The 16,682-nt window shown below is 37.5% G+C and overlaps 1 protein-coding gene across 1 annotated transcript in view; it reads right to left on the bottom strand.

Annotated features, from left to right (window-relative positions):
- LOC129774039 (diacylglycerol kinase eta) overlaps window positions 1-10,762 on the bottom strand; it is a 265,856-nt gene extending 255,094 nt beyond the window's left edge. Inside the window, exon 1 of the mRNA XM_055777737.1 lies at window positions 9,404-10,762. Coding sequence (XP_055633712.1) covers window positions 9,404-9,523 — 120 coding nt within the window. The 5' untranslated portion in view covers window positions 9,524-10,762. The remainder of the gene's footprint in view (window positions 1-9,403) is intronic.
- Between the last annotated feature and the right edge of the window lie 5,920 nt (window positions 10,763-16,682).

Genomic DNA, 16,682 nt, shown 5'->3' with positions numbered 1-16,682 from the left:
GGGTACGCATACCATTTTGCACTTCTGGTACAATTTTTTTCTAGAAAACTTTAATGATTTTTATTAACACGTGTCAGTCACCGGTGACTGACATTTTTATTACACATCGGTGACTGACACGACCGGAACGGAAAGCTCGGTATACTTCTGATCTACATAAATCTGTAGAGGTTTAAAACAACGATAAACGTTTACCTGAGAAAGATTTCGAGGTTTCCGAAAATCTATTTGAAGAGTTAAAAGAAAAAAAAACGGACTCCTGAACAATTAAAAAACTCAATTCAAATGCAATTTCTTCCAACATTCACAGTCGTTGATTTGTATAGTTACATCATGAATCTCAAATTTCTCTTAATGGGAACCCCTTCTGCTTCTATAATTTTTAAACCACCCTATGACAATGAATACTGATCAAAAGTGGAAGAGGGAAACAAAAACCTAAAATCATATTATATATTAGGCTGTCAAAAAAGTCCTGCGGTATTTCCGCGAGGTGTCGTTGTAAGCGCGTAGTTCTAGTTGTATTCGTTGTATCGAGTCATACTATAGCTTGTTGGAAAGGTATTTTTGGTATTTTTTGGACCCGATACAGTTTCCATTTCCACCGCACAACGATGGTTTCAACGTTTTCGTTCTGGTGTAGAGGTCGTCGAAGATGCGCCACGCTCCGGAAGGCCTGTCGTCGAAAATTGCGACAAAATCGCTGAATTAGCCGAGAAAGATCGGCATAGTAGCAGCCGTAGCATCGGCCAAGAGCTGGGGATAAGTCATCAAACCGTTATTAACCATTTGAAGAAGCTTGGATTCACAAAGAAGCTCGATGTATGGGTGCCACACACGTTGACGCAAAAAAACATCTTTGACCGTATCGACGCAAGTGAATCGCTGCTGAATCGCAACAAAATCGACCCGTTTCTGAAGCGGATGGTGACTGGCGAGGAAAAGTGGGTCACTTACGACAACGTGAAGCGCAAACGGTCGTGGTCGAAGCCCGCTGAAGCGGCTCAGACGGTGGCCAAGCCCTCATTAACGGCCAGGAAAGTTCTGCTGTGTGTTTGGTGGGATTGTCAAGGAATAATCTATTATGAGCTGCTTCCCTATGGCCAAACGCTCAATTCGGACCTGTACTGCCAACAACTGGACCGCTTGAAGGTAGCACTCATGAAGAAGAGGCCATCTTTGATAAACAGAGGCCGCATTGTCTTCCATCAGGACAACGCCAGGCCACACACTTCTTTGGTGACGCGCCAGAAGCTCCGGGAGCTCGGATGGGAGGTTCTTTTGCATCCGCCGTATAATCCGGACCTTGCACCAAGTGACTACCACCTGTTTTTGTCCATGGCGAACGAGCTAGGTAGTCAGAAGTTAGCCACAAAAGAGGCCTGTGAAAATTGGCTATCCGAGTTTTTTGCCAATAAGGAAGCGAGCTTCTATAACAGGGGTATTATGAAGTTGGCATCTCGTTGGGAACAAGTCATCGAACAAAACGGCGCATATTTGACTTAAAACAGATGATTATAACTAATTTTATGAACAAATGAAAATTCAAAAAAAATATCGCAGGACTTTTTTAACAGCCTAATATGATTCCGCGTGTTGATGTAATTTTTGAGGCTTCGATATTAAGCATTTTGAGTGAGTGGTTTAATACCAAAATCCAATTCGCTGATGATCATAGTTCGGTTTGTAAGTTTACAGAGAAGCGTTATTAGGTATGTGCGGAAAAGTAAATTAATTTTAGAGTGGGAAATTTAAATTATTGAAATAATTGTACTGGTGGGGACAGTTACCAGTGGGAATGAGATGGCCTATGAAAAGTCAGTTAATTCCATTCCTACAGAATGCCCTGCGTCTATAAACGGAAATCAAATCGCTGTCTGAAAGGAAACTGAAACCAAAAGCCAAATAATTGAAGGTCTGCCCATTTGTTCTGCTGAAAAGCACAATATCTCTTCTAGGTGGATTAGTTCGATTTTTTATTCATTTAACGGACATTCGTGATGACTTCAGACATTTATTGAATAAAATTATTCCTCTCACGAGCGATAAACTTCTACGTTTCGTATTTTACAAGCTTGTTCATATTCCCACCACTATATGTCCGTATTACCCGCATCGAAAAAAAAGTTCTACTTTTTGGTCTGTTTTAATTTCAGTAAAAAACATTGAAAAACACTATTTTGTAAAACATTCGGCCGATTATTTCGAAAACCAGTACATTGAATCGTGAGAAATTGCATTCATGTTTTGGGAAACATGAGTTTCCAATGATATAATTGAAGTTCTTCTTAACATGTCCGTTTTACCTGCACTTCCCCTACTAGCTCTACATGATTTACGAAATTATTTCGCTTTCTGGAAATTAGATTCTGTATTTCCTGTATTTTCTGGCTTTATATACATGTACAGTCATTCCATGCCAAACCGATATAGCGGTTCTCAGATTTCTGTGAAAAGCGGTAATTTTGTTCTTTACCCCAAAACATTAGACCAGTATTTTTCTATTTTTCATTAAGTTTTCATTTTCATTTTAAGATGGTCCGAAAAATCAACTTTTTCCCCTTTTTCCAAAAATGACTTTTTTCATAACTTTTGAAGTACCGGACCGATTTCGATAATCGACATATCAGATTAACACTAGGTTTACGGGCATTTCTATATAACTATCTCTACGAACACGCGTCAATTTGAAGGAAGAAAAATAAAATAGACATCAATATAGGGCCTGATTATCGAATACACTTCGAATACACTTCACGGTGGAAACGGAATGAAACGTATCCGCGATGACAACCGTACGGTGTAGACATCTGGATACGAGATTAGCTTCCCACTAAACTCATTATAATATCAAATTATCTTCAGATAAAATTCATTATTATCTTCGACACTTCACTAACTCATAAAACGTAGTTCAATGGTGTGCCGTTTATTTCGTTTCCACCGTGAAGTGTATTCGAGAATCAGGCCCCTATATTTACCTCGAGCAATCCATATAAGTGGAATATGTGGAGATGGATTATAAATGCGGCCGATTTTTGTAATTTTCCTTATAAACTTCGAAATGATTCAAAATGACGCGTAAACCTTGTGTTAACGGCAATAAACTAATCTTCTTTGAAAAAAGATTACACTTGCAAAAAATTTGATTTTGTTTTCATGACTATTGATTGTAAAAAAAAACGAGGGGTTGTATCCAAGACACGACCGCTTAAAACGTAGGACTACGCAATCTTTTTTTTTAAATTTGTTGGTTTATCATTTCGGATATTATTTGATAATACGTCGAAATTTCATAAATAACTCTTTAGTAAAAAGTTCCGGAGACCCTGAAAGGGTTTAATGGTTTGCGTGGTTTTTTGTAGAATCATTACGAGAAGAAACGATTCTTTCTTGCCTTTGCGAGAACAATACAATAATTGGCCATTTGTCGCATTTTGTGTCTTTATATCAATGCACGCATTGCACTGAGTATTTAACGAGACGCATATTCCGTGCATCGCCATTTAATAAGCATCAAACATGCGTCTAACAGATGCACACAGTTGCAGTGATAAAAATGAAACATCGCGAGAATGACCGTTTATGAAAAATCGTTTCTCCATTCTCGGGCAAAACCGTCAACAAAGCTAGCTTGCACTCTTCTCCTGTTCCTCCTGCTTTGCCATGGCTCGGATGGTTGGTATTAATTGCAATGCCAGATGTACTTGAAGTGGAATATTCGCTAGCGTTCACAGCACATAAAACACAAAACGAGCAGAATAAGCGACCTTTGTAGTTTCGAGCACAGAAAGATTCTGAGAATATTCCCCAGAGGAGATGCAAAACTTATACGCTAGCGACATCTCACTTAGTATGCAAGTTTCTTACCCTTCGTTGTTTCTATTCTAGCGGCTGCATAAGTTGCCCGTTATTGACAGCTCTGTTCTGGAAAGCACACAAACGGACAGAACAATAGTATGAGGAAATAAGAATGCTTATACTGCGACGTAAAAGCCGACATGTACCTTAATCTTGCTTTGTTCAAATGTAAGAAATTTCACACGTGGAAAAAATCTGTACCAATCTGTACTTTTTGACGAAAATGTGTACTCTGTACCGAACAGAATTTGTACCAAGAATAACGAAAAAATCTGTACCTTTCCAGATAAATCTGTACGTGTAGAAACACTGCTTGTGGCTTCAATTTTTTCGTTGCTTCATGTGGGGCGGCTTCTCGTTGGCATGGGAACCTTTTGACTAATTTTTTGATATTGACAGACCATAAAAACGAAATTGGGGGTTTTCAGGTTTTGTTTAAAATATAAGTAATACGTCAAATTAAAGTTGATCAAATTTTAATCGTTCCCCTCCTTATATCCGTCACTTAGATATGGATAACGCAGCGACGATTGAATAAAAACAAAGATTCTGGCGAATCCAGTGCGTTACATAAGGAAAATGGCAAAGGAACATAGTATCTCTGATATTATGGTAAGGAAAATACTAACAGATTACAGGGCAGGGTTGCCATAATAAAATCTGTGTTTTTGGTCTGAAAAAATCTTTTGATCTAAGTTTTTTTCACAAAAAATCTGTATTGAAATCTGTATTAAATTTATAAGTCCAATTTTGAAGCATAACTTTTGCTTTAGTATCATTGATTGGCACAGATATTATTGATTATACGATGGTGATGGTATTTACGTAAAGCCACACAGTAATGTAACGGTTGTTATGTACTAAAAAATAACATAATAAGGAAACAAAACTAAAGGACTATCAACGCTTGAAAAGGGAACATAAAGTACTATGAAGCTAATACTTAGGATATGGGCCGGTTTCGATATAATTTTTCATTGATATATTTATTATTCTTGGCATATATTGTTAAAAAGAGTAAGATAAAGTGTTCTGGTCTCCGAATTAATTTGAGTTAATTCGGTAGTTTCAGTGTGTTTTGTTCAATTCAACAATCAAAAAAACGTAGTTCAAAAAACAGAAAAATAGATTTGGTCATCAAATCATTTGAACAGTTCAAACTTTCTTTCATTTTTTGGTTTCGGCCGAAGTGGAATCTCCCTAGGTTATGTTTAACGATTTATTTCAGTGAGAGCCATTTTGTTTCGGGCGAATTCAGCGTTTTCAATTCAGGAAATATTGAAGCTTAATTCAATATTTCCTGAATTGAGTTAGTCCCTTCTTTTCGCTTTGAGTTGTGCGAAAAAATACTATAAATGTCTGGACCACATTGTGTTTTTCTAATTCGGACTAGATTGATTCTCTGGTGAGTTTTAGGGAAACGCCTTGCGACATCTCACTTAGTATGCAAGTTTCTTACCCTTCGTTGTTTCTATTCTAGCGGCTGCATAAGTTGCCCGTTATTGACAGCTCTGTTCTGGAAAGCACACAAACGGACAGAACAATAGTATGAGGAAATAAGAATGCTTATACTGCGACGTAAAAGCCGACATGTACCTTAATCTTGCTTTGTTCAAATGTAAGAAATTTCACACGTGGAAAAAATCTGTACCAATCTGTACTTTTTGACGAAAATGTGTACTCTGTACCGAACAGAATTTGTACCAAGAATAACGAAAAAATCTGTACCTTTCCAGATAAATCTGTACGTGTAGAAACACTGCTTGTGGCTTCAATTTTTTCGTTGCTTCATGTGGGGCGGCTTCTCGTTGGCATGGGAACCTTTTGACTAATTTTTTGATATTGACAGACCATAAAAACGAAATTGGGGGTTTTCAGGTTTTGTTTAAAATATAAGTAATACGTCAAATTAAAGTTGATCAAATTTTAATCGTTCCCCTCCTTATATCCGTCACTTAGATATGGATAACGCAGCGACGATTGAATAAAAACAAAGATTCTGGCGAATCCAGTGCGTTACATAAGGAAAATGGCAAAGGAACATAGTATCTCTGATATTATGGTAAGGAAAATACTAACAGATTACAGGGCAGGGTTGCCATAATAAAATCTGTGTTTTTGGTCTGAAAAAATCTTTTGATCTAAGTTTTTTTCACAAAAAATCTGTATTGAAATCTGTATTAAATTTATAAGTCCAATTTTGAAGCATAACTTTTGCTTTAGTATCATTGATTGGCACAGATATTATTGATTATACGATGGTGATGGTATTTACGTAAAGCCACACAGTAATGTAACGGTTGTTATGTACTAAAAAATAACATAATAAGGAAACAAAACTAAAGGACTATCAACGCTTGAAAAGGGAACATAAAGTACTATGAAGCTAATACTTAGGATATGGGCCGGTTTCGATATAATTTTTCATTGATATATTTATTATTCTTGGCATATATTGTTAAAAAGAGTAAGATAAAGTGTTCTGGTCTCCGAATTAATTTGAGTTAATTCGGTAGTTTCAGTGTGTTTTGTTCAATTCAACAATCAAAAAAACGTAGTTCAAAAAACAGAAAAATAGATTTGGTCATCAAATCATTTGAACAGTTCAAACTTTCTTTCATTTTTTGGTTTCGGCCGAAGTGGAATCTCCCTAGGTTATGTTTAACGATTTATTTCAGTGAGAGCCATTTTGTTTCGGGCGAATTCAGCGTTTTCAATTCAGGAAATATTGAAGCTTAATTCAATATTTCCTGAATTGAGTTAGTCCCTTCTTTTCGCTTTGAGTTGTGCGAAAAAATACTATAAATGTCTGGACCACATTGTGTTTTTCTAATTCGGACTAGATTGATTCTCTGGTGAGTTTTAGGGAAACGCCTTGCGATCTACACAAATATATGGAAAATTAGTAGCTCTATTGACGTGGGACTACGTCTAACCGGAATATATGGAGGGTAAAATGAAAACCTAAACACAGAACATGCAGGAAAAAATGAAAGATTTCGAATGCTTATAGCTCGAACATCTCGTACTGGATAGGAGAGATGTTTGCATCACTTGATAGGGAATATTTCTACGCATCTATCGCAACTAACAAAATGTTGTTTTTCATTAGATAAACAATTGAATAACTGTAAAATATTAGGCGTTATCTAAACGCCCTAACTGCATCGTTTTGATTGGCCCGATTTACGGTTTCCCTAACACAGCCATCAAAACCAAGCAGCCTTGGGGAAATCGGCATTGCAAATACATGAAAGTAGGGGGACTTTTGTTCTCATCGAAAAATGTTCCCTAACACAGACTTTAAAACCAAGCAGCGAAATCGGCATTGCAAGCACACGAAAGAGCCTAGAGGCGAGTGAACTGAAAAGTTTAAACCCTCTTAAAGCCAAAAAGAAGAAAAAGAACACACGAAAGTAGGGGGAGCTTTTGTTCCCACCGAAATGTGTTCCCTAATAGAGATTTCTAAACCAAGGTGCCTGGAGAAATCGATATTTTTGTTCCGACTGGAATGTGTTTCCCTAACACAGACTTCAAATCCATGAAGCGTGGGGAAATCGGCATTGCGAATTCATACAAATCGGGGGTATTTTTGTTCCGATTGAAATGTGTTTCCCTAACACAGACTTCAAAACCGAGGTTTCTGGGGAAATCGGCTCTGCAAATAAATGCAAACTGCGAGTACTTTTGTCCTCGCTTGCCTTTGTGCAGAGTGGAATATGTCTGCCCTAACATGATCTTCTAAACTTAGGAACCTGGGAAAATCGTGCAGCCACTAGAAGCGAATGAACTTCCCAGTTTCAAGCAAATTCGAGATTCGAGAAGTATGTACACTTTTGGGATGTAAACTTCAGAGGGAAATGTAAAATAAAATAATCGTTTGATAATTTTTTTTGTGTCTTTATTGGAAAGATTTTCAGCCTTAGGCTGGTTCATCAAACGTTTGATAATTCTTCCGTACATATATTTTGTTCTAGTCATCATACCAAACGTAAAAGGTCCGTCATTAAATTTACTTGTAACGAAGAACAATCAATCACAATAAATGAATTGACTTTACACGGCATTTGTTCATTTTTTTCACTCACAGAGCAAATATATTGAACTCAATTGAATTTGGAAACTGTTTCATTCAATCAAGAATTTAATCAATACAAACGAATGATTGCTCAGCTAAGGTAGTTCCACGTGAACCGTGCGGTTATATCATAGATATAACCTACTAATTTTTTTTCAACGCTATTCTAACATATTAGTTATACGAATTTTTTTAATTGCGTTGCAATAGATTGTTTGGGAGTGTACAAATTGATTGGTGCAAGAATATCATGAATAAAGAAATCATCATTAAATGTCTGAGCTGAGCAAAATTTGACATTTTTTTATATTGAAAACGCATATTCTCGAAAACGTAATCCTGCGTCAAAACGTCTCGATCCTTTTTTCAGATATTTTTTAAATATTTAAAAAGCGCTGAAAGGAAATGAAATTCCGCATGAGTATGAGCGTGCTTTTATTTTTTACGTTCTCTGTGCTATTCGCAATGACAGTGGATTAGTGTCGACGTCTGGTTGCGACTTCCAATTAGGGGCCATAATTTAGGTCCCAAGCTCGTTAGTGTAATCTCTATCAAATAAGAAGACACGAAGCCACTTTCCCCTATATAGATAACACTAACCAATAATGCAGACATTTGCATAACTCTCACGCTAAAGGTCACGAGTTCAATTCTCACTCCCGACATTCTTCCAAAAATGGAAGTAAAAGTGACGAACCAGCCAAATGAGTTGAAAGTCACTATAATACAGATAAAAAAAAACATTTGCATAAGAATGTAGGACTTCATGCTACACATGAATGTCGAAAAAAGATGATTTTTATTTAAACAGACTCGAAGACTATATGAATAAAATGGGTGAGATGGGAAAAAATGTTATTAACATCAAGCCGTAACTATTGTTGTAACGTTCTTCAAAAAAATCTGTAATCTGTATCTACAGATTCTTTGTCCCAAAAAGTCGGAAAATTCTGTAGAAATACAGATTATTTTGTAGATATGGTAACCCTGTTACAGGGTGATTCTCCCAAACCGATCGTTACACAAGCTGCGCAGATTCTCCGGGGCAAACAATATATAATAACATCTTCCTTCGAAGGGGAACTTGAGCTATTGCCTCATGTGTTGTTGAGTCTAATATGTAAGGTCCATGAGGAGTCCGGCAATGGACACTTCTCGTGGGGGATATAGAACAGCGAAAAATAAACAAGAAAGATAACATTTAACCTTCTAAGAATCATGCCAAAATTTCTGGACTTTTTGAAAATAATAGCAGGCATACGATTCAATGGCGCCTGATTCGGACGGAATTATAGAACGAAACATAAATGAAAGTAATTGTCGGAACAAAAGCTACGAACATCTATAACAAAGTATGATACGGAATGAACTTTTGATGGTAATCAGCAGTCGAATCAGAACATTCACATTTCCCTTGAATTCTACTCCCAGAAAAAGAAGTTAAATAAACAGTCCGACACCTACCGCAGACTTGATGTCCTTCCTCGTTGACAATTTCCGGTGGAAAGTTTTTGCTGGTTCTGTCTCATTATCACTCTCAGAGGATTCGTCCCCGGAGCGTGGACTTCCTGGTGCCTCCGCCATTCCTCGTTTCCCCCACGGTGATCCTCACCTTACTCCTAAGGATACTCTCGGAATGATCCACTACCCTCCACAAAAATATTAGAAGGTATTTTTTGGGTATAGATGGACACTGAGCACTCTAATTATGTTTACTTTTTTTCTTATCAATGGTTTGAAAATAATGTTACTCTCTCTGTACTTTGGGGTCAGTTATCTCTCGGCGGTTTGTAGGGATGTGCGTTTCGCGAACTCTCTTGGTCTTCCTGGTTTACCTCTCTCTTCTGCTTTCTCAGCGGGTAAAGACCGCTCTGTTCCTGTGGCTTCGAATACACAATGTAGTATATCACAAACCCCAAAGTTATGGATGTGTCACGACAGTATCACTTTTCGCTTTCTTTTCTCACTGCAGGCCATTTTTCCTCTCGAAGTGAATTTCGTTTGAAAATGTAATCTTATTAAGTTAGAACTATGCCGGATGCAATATTCACACGCTGGAATATGATTGCAGATGATTGTTGTTTCGTTTTTTTTTTATTGTTTTCGTGAAAACTATGAGGTTAGATGATTCGCTTCGTTTCGCTGTACAATCTTCTGTCGCCTTGGCAGATTTTTTTTGTAAGGTAAATGATTTCATGAACACGTATTTTTCGTTTCGTTACAATTTGACCAGGGGAAGAGACCCCACGTAGAATCAATAATGCGAATTATTTTGCACAAGAAACAGACTAGCTAATTTTGTTTGTATACTTCTAATTAATCTTAAGACAGTGTATATATATGGTTCATGATATTCACTCTTCTTCCCAAACTGGTTCACGGGAGCATCCAACATCCCTACACTACACTCGCAGAACAGCCATTGTGGTCAGAACAATCCAACAGATAAAACTTCGAGCCATTCGCACCTCTATCTAAAGTCTTTCGCTGGTGAAAGTGTTTAAGGTATACATCTCTGCTCCAGTAAACACAAAATATCATATCGTAATCCCACCTGCTGCACATGCAAAACTTTTCTTCTGAGTGGGGCTTTCATTCTCCGCTCTTGCTCGTTGTTGAACCCAAAATCAACAAATGCATCCCGAACTTATATTAAACGCTAAAAACAACGCTTTTCCACTACTCCACTACACTACGAAGATTACACTGAGCTTTTTTGTTTTCGAAAAACTACTTTTGTGTTCTTTTGTGCACAATATTATGGTTTGGTTTGGAGGAAGGAAAAAACTGAAATTTCACCCGAACAGCAGCCCTTCCACCCAATAACAGACGAATACTCTCTGGCTAGAGTCCCCCTTTGGCTTAACGCGTTACGAGGATAAGAGTGTCCCTGTGGTAGTGTGTAGAAGGGCATTATTTCACAGGACCTTCTCTCCGGTAGCGTTGAGAAAGAGCATGCGTTTCATCACTACATACACAACTTCCAGCGGCACAACGGAACCTATACAGAACCATACAGTGGTTACTGCTAAAAGGTTCTCCATGTTGCACTGCTGGGCGCCTCCGGTTCCACCGATTGGTATTGGTAATAACAACAGCAACAGCGGGAAACACACAGCAGGACATAGACGCAAAAAAACCACCCCAAAATGTTTCTGCTCTCGAGCCTGACCCGGTTTATGTGCCGCTTGAAAGTGTGGGGGGAAAGCGGCAATGATGGAAAATTGAGCAAGTGGAACGGCTGCCTGCCCGGCTGATGGGTGATGATGATGACAGTGCGAAGTGTTAAATTATGTGCTAGTGGAAGATCAAGTGATTTTACGCTAGCCGTAAAGGGCGTGACTGTCAATCACAGACGATGTTTATACATGAAAACGGTATTCGAATTGCTAGCGCTAACTCTGCGGTGCCCAAACTAGTAATTTAGATGACATATTTATCTTCGTATCCTTTTTTTTTTCAACCGTCATCATATTTTAACGGCTATCGACGCAATCCCAGTTGCTATGTCCTCGACGGTCATTTGAACTATTTCTAATTATTTTTTAGAAGAATTTACAATATCCTAATCAAATAAAGAATATTCGTTCCCATTGCTCAAGCCGCATTGTTAGTTTTCTTACAGAGGTTGCGAAGAATTCAATGAGATCTCCATAAAATTTTTTTTTCGAAAGCATTTTCATATTTTGATGAGCTTGGGTTAATTTTGTACTTCATAGTTACTCTCCGTGGTTGACCTGAAACAGCAAAATTGCACAAAGAACGGACGGAATGACACTTGAGACCAAGGATGCCAGGTGATCTTTATAAATGTCTTCACATGTTACGAAAAAATGTCCTCAATGTCCTTCACAATCATATCGAAGGAAACTCAAATTCATAACTTACTTTTGAATAAATTTTTATAGCTTATTCAATGTTTATTCTAATTGGCATTGTTACAGAGCGCATTACATTAGACTTATCTTGAGGTTTTAAAGTTTGTTTAAAAAAATGTGAAGAAAGAATATATTCCGCAACTGCAAACAAAATTTTATGAGTTTGGAAATGATAATTGGTTTGACAAACCGTTGATTGAGCGAATATCGCCTCAGTTCTTCCATAAAAAACAGGAAGTGGGTTATATCTATGGTATAACCGCAAGGGTGACGTAGGACTATCGTTGATTTAGAGATCATTTGTTTGAAGTTGAATCTAAATCCATTCTGAATGAATGAATAAATGAATATTTGGGGGACTTCGAAAACGAGAGCGTTACGTTGGAGGCAAAAGGTTTTATGCATCCAATATAGGATACGAAAAACCTTGTTCTGAAGAATAATCTTCAGAAGCTTTCCTGCTAACTGTACTTGATTGACAAATCACAAACCCAAATGTATTATATGGATATTTTATGGATAGAAAACATTAAAATAAACTCTTTCTTTTTTTTTTTTCTGTATTATAGTGACTTTCAACTCATTTGGCTGGTTCGTCACTTTAACTTCCATTTTTGGAAGAATGTCGGGAGTGAGAATTGAACTCGTGACCTTTAGCGTGAGAGGCATGGATGTTACCACTACGCCAGATCGGCTCCATAAACTCTTTCGCTTGAATGTAATTTTCAATTCCAAGGGGAACTGGCAGATTATTTTCCAGCAACGATTAGATATTTCCACATTTTCCTCGATACTGGAAGCCCACCAGTAGTTAATACTAACTCGATAACCAGCTGTTAATAGCACTTGATTGAAAAATATTTGGTCTCAGTGTTACATGGATAGAAAACATTAAAATAAACTCTTTCAGATGAATGTATTTTTAATTTCCCAGAGGAACTTGCAGATTATTTTCCAGCGATGATAAGATCTTTGCGGAACTTTCTCGATGCTGAATGACATCCAAACGGAAAGAATTCCGCGCGTGTATGTGTCGATCCTTCGCCGTCCACCTCGTCCAGCACGTTAGGCAACGATGTTGTCTTGTCGATGTCCTCACGAAAAATGAATGCGTCTTACCACCAGAATATCGCTTAAGTATGTTTTGTGTGTGTGATTGAGTCGAGAGGTGTGGTTTACGATGGCAATTTGGAAGGCAATCTAGAGGGGAATGAACTCTCTGAGCTCGAAACTTTCGGCGACTGAGCAATAATCGATTGCGTGCGCATACAATATTGGATACGGAAATATCCTACTGATAGGGAAGAATAATCTTCAGAAGCTTTCCTGCTAATTACACTTGGTTGAAAAATTACAAAATCAAATGTATTTGGTCGCTGTGTTATTTGGTTAGAAACATTAAAATAAACTCTTTCACATGAATGTATTTTTAAATTCCCAGAGGAACTGGCAGATTATATTCCAGAAATGTTTAGATCTTTCCGGAACTTTCTCGATGCTGAATGGCATCCAAACGGAAAGAATGCCGCGCGTGTATGTGTGTGTGTAGCGATGTCTTCCCGGGGAACCGTTTGTGGCATCACTCTCCTCCTGATGGATTCCCTTCTGGCCTAAGGTGCACAAACAGGCTCTTGGTGACACCGTTCATCCGCGCTTTCATGATAAACGAAGAGCTTCACCACAACAGCGACAACATGCTCCAATCGCTGTTCAATTAGAACTGAGTGGATTTCCGAGCGGCGCTCGCTTATATACCGATTGGTGATTTCAATAGCCTGTTTTGAGAACAATTTTAAGGCTATTGAAACAAGTTTTTGGATCAAAAAGTAGGGGGGGGGGCTGCCATACAAAATAAACACAAATCACTACATAACTCAAGAATTAAGGAAGCAAATGGAACCAAATTTGGCATTTAGAGATTTTAGGAGCCAAGAAATGTTTTTGATTGCAGTACGACACTCCTCCCCTTTTTCTAATGGGGGGCTGTCATACCAATAAAACACAAACTTCTGAATAGCTCGAGAATAAAGCATGCAAACGGACTCAAATTTGACATATGAAGGTTTAAGGGGACAAGAAATGTTTTATGGTGATTCACCACTCCTACCCCCTCTCTAACCCTCTACAGCCCAAGCCCGTCTTTAAACGGGCTTCGCGGATTCTCTTTTCAAATTATTCGGACATTATTTTCAATGTTCACCCCCACTAGAATGTCTTTAGATTATTTTCATCTATCACACATACACATTGGTTTTATGCTCAGGCGCCTCATCAACTGAACACTGAAACTGAGAGAGGGAGAGAGAGAGAGATAGTTGAATTAGCCTCTATAAAAAACTTCTGCAGTTTATTCGCCAAGGCTAAAGGCAAAAAAAAAGCCAATTATGAAAAAAAAATCGTCTACCTTGAGAAAAGCCTCGTCATCACCGACTGATTGCTTCTTTCAGTAGACTGCCGAACCTTAATTGTAAAAGCTTTGCCTTTACGTTCTAACCGTTTCAATAAGTTGCCATCGGGCGGGGCTTACATTACAATATTTCCTCTATCCACAGTGCCCGTTCACATATTGCAATGCTTGTTCTCTGCATACGCATGTCTAGCAACCGATTCATGTGCTTACGACCAATTCGCAGTGGTAGGGGAGGTGGGGCAATACGGACATGTTAAGGAGAACTACAATTATATCTTTGAAAACTCATACTTTCCAGAACTTAAATACAGTTCCGTGCAATTCAATATACTGTTTTTCAAATAAATCGGCCAAATGTTTTACAAAAAAAAAATTGTTTCAATGTTTTTTACTGTTTAATTCCAATAGAATGAAAAGTAGAACGTTTTTGTCGATGCGGGTAATATTGACATATAGTGGGAGAAATATGGACAGGTTTGTAATATAAGAAGCGTAGAGGTTTATCTCTCACGAGATGAATAATTTCGCTCTCTCTCATCGTTTGTTTGTCCAACAACTGAAAAAGAACAAACAGAAAAACGAAAAAAGAGTTGCATACTTTTTCCATCACTTACCATCATGTATTGGATGTGATCTCAACACATCACTGTCAATTTCGCCCCACCAGTACATTTTTTTAATAATTTAAATTTGATATGTGATCTGCCGTACAAGTGAAACACAAATTTCTGCATTACTCGAGAATTAATCAAGCAAACGAAACCAAATTCGGCATGTGGAGGTTTTAGGGTGCAATAAATGTTTCTATGGTGGTTCGACACTCCTCTCCCCTCTCTTAGGGTGGGCAAATGAAGAAAAAAATTCTGCATAACTCGAAAACTAATCAAGTATATGGAGCCAAATTTGTCACGTAAAGATTTTGGGGCACGAAACGTTTGTATGGTGAATAGACACTCCTCCCCCCTCTCTGAGGGGAAAAGAGGGGAGGGTCTGTCTTTATTCTATCATATTTTCTGTATCAAACATTTATTTCACGTGACTGAGAAACATGTGGTTGAAAAATCTTGAACGAGAATTGTGTCTGACAATAATCTGATATTATAATGATGAGCTTTGGTAGAAGTACTTGGAATTTTATAGTTAAATTTAAATTCAACGGGGTCGATTAGAAGATTCATCAATAAACAGATCTGCGATTGGACTCATTACTTGCGCTTAGTGAGAAAACGTGAATGATTGAAGGTATCGATAGCAAAAAAACAAATTTTGGGCGGGACGAAGTTTGCCGGGTCAGCTAGTTACATATATTTCTCAGTAAAAAAAACAAGACAGGAGTAAACACTGAAAAATACATTCCATGCATGTTTTAGGAAAAGTAGTGTAGGCAAATGATGTTGTGACAATGTAATTTGCAAGAAAATTTTGACTGAAAGTTTAAAATGGGTCATTTGACCCCTCGTGGTAGGTTTAGTTTTAAGGGGGTATTCTAGTGTAGAGACACGAATTTCGGACGTTTTTTCGAACTCCGTAAAAATAAAACAAAGAATATTTTTACTATCCATTATATCATTATTCGTTTATCTATCTTTCAACAATAAAACAAAAATAGGACGGAAAAAAAATATTCATAATTAGAATAGTTACATGCTGGTGAAGTGAGGGTGTTCAAAAAAAAGTTGTGCCATGGCGTACACGATTCCAGTCCTTCTGGTTATCTGAAACAAAAAAATCGAACAGATTCTGAATCAGTAAAGATGTCGCTATGGCATGAACCTCGGACAAGTCAAAAACATGGGTTTTAACAAAATGGCGGCCGTTTGAAAACAAAAATGCTGTTTAAAACGTTTTTTTGCGTTTACCGATTTTTTAAAAATAGTAAAATTAAAAAGTTATAATTTTTTATTGGTTCATGCGATAGAGAGATGTATGCAGATTATTTTCATATAAATTTGACATAAATCGGTTCAGTAGAACTTGAGATATCGTGTACGCCAGTTAGAAAAAAACTAGTTCCGAGAGAAACGCGTTTGAAGTTCATTGTGATGGCCGTAACAGGTTAGATACCACATCACTAAGATGGCTCTAACTAGGTAAATAATAGGATTTTCGATAAGTCCTTTCTAGAGTATATTCTTGAATGCCTAAACTACAGAAATATGGTAAAAAAAAATTTCGATTTTTTCAGATTTCTAGACTAGAATACCCCCTTAAGAAAAGACAATACCCATATTGAATTAGTAGATACATTAGAAACGGCATTTCATTTTTCAAAGGTCGATTCCCAGGTACCGATTCAATCAGTAAATCGATCCCTATACCGTTCAAGAAATTGATTCCTCAAGATCGAACTTTTTTCTAAAACGATCTCCAATCCTAATTCTCACACCCACAAAGTTTCAATGAGAGGGTGCTGCCAATCATCGATTTGTTGAAGCGAAATCTGTCTTTATTATTT

This window comes from Toxorhynchites rutilus, chromosome 3 (genome assembly GCF_029784135.1).
Source record: "Toxorhynchites rutilus septentrionalis strain SRP chromosome 3, ASM2978413v1, whole genome shotgun sequence".
Classification (NCBI taxonomy): Eukaryota; Metazoa; Arthropoda; class Insecta; order Diptera; family Culicidae; genus Toxorhynchites; species Toxorhynchites rutilus.
The sequence above is the reverse complement of the archived record's forward strand: the minus strand, read 5'-3'. Positions and strand labels throughout refer to the sequence as shown.